At 38.4% G+C, this 6000-nt stretch overlaps 1 protein-coding gene across 1 annotated transcript in view; it reads right to left on the bottom strand.

The window, feature by feature from the left end:
- Positions 1-18: 18 nt before the first annotated feature.
- Positions 19-6000, bottom strand: part of PLEKHH2 (pleckstrin homology domain containing, family H (with MyTH4 domain) member 2) — a gene marked incomplete at its 3' end in the record, with an annotated part of 29754 nt that continues 23772 nt past the window's right edge. Inside the window, exons 11-15 of the mRNA XM_009875598.1 lie at positions 3745-3881; positions 2351-2461; positions 2005-2091; positions 841-999; positions 19-117 (exon numbers count right to left, since the gene is read on the bottom strand). Of these exons, the coding sequence (XP_009873900.1) occupies positions 19-117; positions 841-999; positions 2005-2091; positions 2351-2461; positions 3745-3881 (593 nt within the window). The remainder of the gene's footprint in view (positions 118-840; positions 1000-2004; positions 2092-2350; positions 2462-3744; positions 3882-6000) is intronic.

Raw genomic sequence — 6000 nt, 5'->3', positions numbered from 1 at the left:
GTTCTTTGGTTCTATGATTCTAAGTAAGGGACCTACCTTGTCGTCTTGATTACGGAAATAATATAGAGTTTTTCCAACTAGGGTGCACCAAACTCTTTTGGAATATCCATGTTTCACCTGAAATTACAGAACATTGGCAACAAGCACAGTCAGAGAAATACAGACTACATTTCACCATCTCTGAAATTTCAGGGTGTTGGGAATAAATGCCTTGGTTCAATTTCCTTTCTACATTGCTAGACAAATAATTAAAACTACATAACTCTATTAAGGGCATAAGAATTAAAGCATCAGATGCTTTTCTAAAGCCCAGTAAGGCCAGTGTGAGGTTTTCATTTGGCTTTGGATCAGGCCTAAATTAGTGGAAGCTAAGGAAATGGACAAATTAAAAGAGAAAATTTCCTTTAGTACAATATTCTTATTATCTTGAAATAATCTGTCCCAGTGAGTGAAATATAGAAATACAGGTAATAGAATATAAAATATGGAAAAAGAGCACACTCCAAGGAAGTAAGGTAGATCAATTAGCTGCCAAAATATATGCCGAACTAGGATACCACTTAAATGCAAATGGAGAACTCAACACAGGAACTAATGAACTAAAAAAAAAAACCACAACAAAAAGAAAAAACAAATAAAATCAAACCACCAGAAGAAAAATATTGCCCGAAGTATGTGAGTTGCTAGTCCTTCTGGATTATTCACATTGTAAAATACTGGGAAAGTAAATATCTGTATCTGTTTTGCTTGAGTTTAATTTATTGTAGGGCCATTTTCATCCAAATACACTTCTTAAGAAATATGGAATAAAATAGAATGGAGAAAGAAGAGTGCTCCTACCTTTGTAAGCAGTCCCTTCATGGTTGGCTTGATTTCAGGCTGTATGAAAAGTGGGCTGGCAGCCTGTACTTTCAGAACATTCTGTAGTACTTTGATCCATTCTTCTAAGATGTTGGGAGAATCTGCAGTCAGGTAGTATGTTCGTTTTTCTGTGGTCAGCTACGTAGTAACAGAAGAGTCTTGAGATTTAAGAACATTACACATAGGACTCTACAGTGTAAGAGTTGTAACAGATACTACCAAATGTAGTTTCACAAATTTGGGGAGTTTATTTTCTCCATAGTACTTTTCATTAACAAAACATTCTGTGGCCAGATAGAGCAGACAGACTTTTTCTAAGGCTTTATCTGAAATGTTCCAGGACAGCAGAGTTGAAAAAACTCAATTTATCTCCTTTCAGACAACCAACTTCTCTCAACCCTAAGACCCGGGCCCAAGACTACTACTCTCCTTATTTAAATCTCATCTGTGACGATCTGACCTTTGCAGCAATACAGACAGGACTACACGTACGTCTTTTTATAGTTTCTGTAAATTAAGTGATTCTTTGGTGTCCTGGTTTCAGTGGGACAGGATCCCAGCCCTGCCATGGCAGGCAGGCCCTCAGCAGTTTCAAGTCATTCAGGAGCTTGAGCTGGGAGGGGCAAAAGCCAGGGCAGCTGACCCAAGCTGGCTACAGGTGTGTCCCATCCCATAAACGTCACCCTCAGCATAAAAGGGGAAGCTTTGCTGACCACAGGGGTTGTTCATGCTCCTCAGTATCCCTGAAGAGGCTTCCTTATCGCTCTGCTCCAGAGGACTGCTTTCCTGTTTGTTGTGACTGCTGTACGTTTGCTGGGCTGAGTATAAGTTTGTGTACTTTATACTGACATTAGTATTAATTTTGCTGTTTCATTAGACCTGTTTTCATTTCAGTCTGTGGGTTTCCTCTCCTTTTCTGGATCCCCTTTCTCTGTTAAGGAGGGGTCACTGAGTGGTAGAAAAACTGCTACAGTTAAGCTCCAGACACAGGCTAAACATAGACATTTAGTTTCAAATGAAGGGCACTGATTAATTCCAAGTCCACACTTGGACTTCTGGTGCAGTAGGGACTGGATAAAGGGGTTGGTTTGGGGGATAAAAGGAATAAATACCCATGGAAACACAGGAGGGAAAAGGAGGTACCTGAATTGTTTGTTTTCCATCACCCCTTTCAATATGGCTGGATGCGTTTAACTCAATTTGACCTTGAGGTTTTCGAATGACATCACTCTGTATGGAAGGAATGGAAAATAAGTATTTAATCTTTCACTAAATAGCAATACATAATTAAAGAACTCATTTAAACATTAGTCTTGATAAAGACCTCCTAGTTATACATTGAGTACCTTGTATACCTCTTGAGAAACAGAGTCCTGAATCATTCTCTAATAGCTCAGACACCAGGAATGCATTTCTTTTTCTCCTAGCAGCCTTAGATTCTCAGTAAAAACAATTAATGTTAAATAGTAGATAAGTTACATGTACTTACTGGAGATTTGTAGTATAGTAATTCACCTCCTTTAAGCACAAACCACCGTCGCTTCCAGGTCTTTACTTTACCACCCATTTTTAACAGATATCCAGATTTTTCCAAAGGTTCCTGATTATTTAGAAGTTACATTAAAAGTAGTTAGGTACACATATATGCCTATACCCCTTAGAGATGTATATAGATACACACACACAGATACTTTAATGACTTAAAAGCATGCTCAATAATAATTACAGTATTTGATGAGACTTTGAGGCCAATGACAAAGATTTTACAAGCATCAGTTAAGACAAATTCCATGCAATTAATATCCCTACTTACAGTTATAGTACATGAAGGAGAGTAAGTGATTTGCCCAGAACTATACAAAAGAATGAAGAATATGATGATTTCTGGTCTTACTTTGTAATGGTTTATATTAAACAAGGAACAAAATTAATAAAATGTAAGTATGTATTTCCTTCCCTGCTTTAGGGCCTAACCTACAGACCAGATAGAGAGCACTGTAATTCAAAGCTCCACGCGGGCATACTTTTAGTGTGTGTACCTGTTTTGCTCAGTGTTTCATTGCATGCACAGTTTTGCTCTGTGAAGAAAGCTTAAAGTAAATTATCTTCATCACCAGGCAGCCAATGCATTTGTATGTTGAGACACTAACTGCTAACATAGGCCATTAAAAAAACTCCTGGAGATAGACCAATACCCTATAACGGTTTGGTTTCTTTGACCTGTCCTCGCATGTTGCTCTACTTAGGATCTCTCTGATGTGTGAAGTTTTCCTTGTATGAGTAAACTATAGGAATGTATTACTGCACGGGGGACCAGTTAGCTCAGTCAGTTGAGCGTGGTGCTGGCAACGCCAAGGTTGCGGGTGCGATTCCCGTTCGGTCCCCATGTGTTGCCTGATCTAGTCGAGAGGTGGCGACCCTGGCAACAGGGAGGCTGGATTAAAATGATCTCTAAGGTCCCTTCCAGCTTAGGCCATTCTATGATTCTGGTAGATTTCTACTGGTGGCTTCAACTCCTTCAGTGGAATGCCCTTCTATTTCCCTGAATATTCAAATAATAATTTTAGGCTGAATGTAGCATTTCATAGGCAATCTGATACAAGGTCTAGTTCCAAGAAAGAAAAATCTTAAGTGCTCTGAACTGTCTTCTGGAGTTGTCTACCTATTTTATTTTATTATATAGAAAGCTCAGAGTTATCCTGTGTTTTCCTTCAATCATTGTAGTTTTATATGGCTAACCTGTTGTTGGTAATTTTGCTATTGGTACTTATAAGGCAGTTTGTGAGTCAGCAAGACTAATTATAGAGATTCAGTAGCAGTCTTTAAACATAAATATACACACACCACCACAGGTGCATTTCTTCACAGAGCTTCAGTACTCACATTTTTTCCATTATCGCTAGATGAGGAAGAGGTCTTGGGAAGTTTCTGCTCTGGCTCTGAGTAGTCTGTATCTACTGAATATGCATCTGGAGGAATAGCATAGTCACTTTCTGAGGTCACAGAGGACAGGGACACACCTGTGTTAAAAGAAGAGGTTCCTTTATAATTTTTTATTATATTAGAAACAAATGAGATCAGAATAATTGTGTGGAGAGAATATCTGAGTACGATCTGCAGGCAAGTGCAAGTATCAGCATAAATCCATCAGGAATCGACCATTTTTAAAAAATATCAGCATATCAAACTGTTAGCATGGTGCTAATACCCAAATTCCATTTTCTTCATAATTAAACAGAGTTTAAGTCATGTGTGAATGAAACAACAGATAAATTCTTCTGTGTCTTATCAATTTCTATTATATTACTACAGCTTTTTTAAGGAGGCAGTTAGTGCCATGCATCATACTCATTCTCTAGAAAACAAATACAGGATCTTTCAATTGAGCAACTTGCCCCTTCCCCTTCTAACATGCACTCTAGTATCTGGATTTCTCATGCAGTTGCTTGTGTACTAAGAAGCTATGCTCAAGATCTGATACATGTTGAAGTTGTAGGTGATTGTCTACATTTTTCAATTAGTATAATTTCTTTTTTTATACTGAGGTTTTCTAAAAATCTGAATTCCAGTTTTCAGATTTTATTTTTTAGCTCCTTAGCTTTAACCCTGAAAAACATCCACCCTGTTTTCAAGTCTAGTGAATCAGCAATAAAAATTCAAACTCCTCCCTTATTCATCATAGAAATGATTATTTTTCAAACATGAACATGTTCTTCTGTAAGGACTGTGTTCCACTCAGAAAGGTTACTCTCCAAGATTGAAATGAAGATTCCCAATTTCCTTTGTTTCATTTATTTCCAAACTAATTTGCCAATTTTATTTAAAACCCAACAAACCAACTAAACTCTTCTCATCTATTGCTTTGGAAAGCCATCTGGGCTTTCAGAGTAGGTTCTCTTCTCACGCAGGATCTTTAATAACACATACGTAACTAGCTAATTGGGCATCTAGTGAAATTTATGACTGCTGAGATTTTTAAATGACGTGATCTTGATCAAGATAGGTACATATGTGATTTGTGGTTAAGAAAATTTCTGTGTACGAAACAGTACAACGTCTGTTTTATGAGAAGAAAGCATGAACAAAAGGAATGGTTCCATTTTATAGACATGGTTATAAATTATAGGTGAAACTAGCTATTAAATTGGCTAATTTACCTTTCCTGTCGTGTAAGCGTGTAACATGAGATGCGTTTGCAGGCACAGCACTGGTTTTTGCTCAGCAAGGTGCAGCTGCTGAGAAGTGGGAACTCTGGGTCCTTTTCACATTAATACTACATCATGGGAAGTGGGACTCAAAATCAAGCGTGGCTGGCACTGGAAAACTCCCATGACCAGTGGCTCTATCTTCCTGCTCAAGTTCACCATGAGGGTGGTGAGACACTGGCACAGGTTGCCTATAGGGGTGGTGGAAGCCCCATCCCTGGAAGTTTTTAAGGCCAGGCTGGATGGGGCTCTGAGCAACCTGATCTAGTGGGGGATGTCCCTGCCCATGGCAGGGGGTTTGGAACTAGATGATCTTTCAGGTCCCTTCCAACCCTGACAATTCTATGATTCTGTGACTCAGTGGAGCTCCTGCTAACTGGGATTTTAGCATGTGTAGCAGACCACTGAATAATGCTGTTGTGTATTTCTAAAGCAACATATAATGGAGGATCTTATGACTTGGCCTCACTGGGATCTTCTATTTTAGTCTATCATAGTTTACCCAGTGAAGAAATACTCACAGGGGCAGAACACCAATACTATCACCCCATGAGGAATCATTGTATCTTTCAATGTTATGAAGCATATTATTTTCATTCTGCAGATGGAAAGCATGTAATTACCTAGAGCTGCGACTTTTGTCTTCCACAAAAGACAAAACTTTATTGCATCCAAGTGCTTTACCTAAGTCTTTGCACAGGACCTTGAGACAATCACTGTAAAAATGAGATAAGTCCTTAATTGCATGAGAAGACAGAACTCAACAGAGGGAACTTTTCCGCTTGATTTCTGATCACATGAAACTATTCCTTTTATAAATTTGAATACATGTGGGGATTTTTCATAATGGCAATTACTTATTTCTATGTCATTTTTACCTACCTACAGTTAAAGGTCATAGGAAGTCCTTGGTATGACAGAGTATAGATAGGAT

Source organism: Apaloderma vittatum, unplaced genomic scaffold, assembly GCF_000703405.1.
Source record: "Apaloderma vittatum isolate BGI_N311 unplaced genomic scaffold, ASM70340v1 scaffold19198, whole genome shotgun sequence".
In the NCBI taxonomy this organism is placed as follows: Eukaryota; Metazoa; Chordata; class Aves; order Trogoniformes; family Trogonidae; genus Apaloderma; species Apaloderma vittatum.
This window is presented reverse-complemented; position numbering and strand designations above follow the sequence as displayed.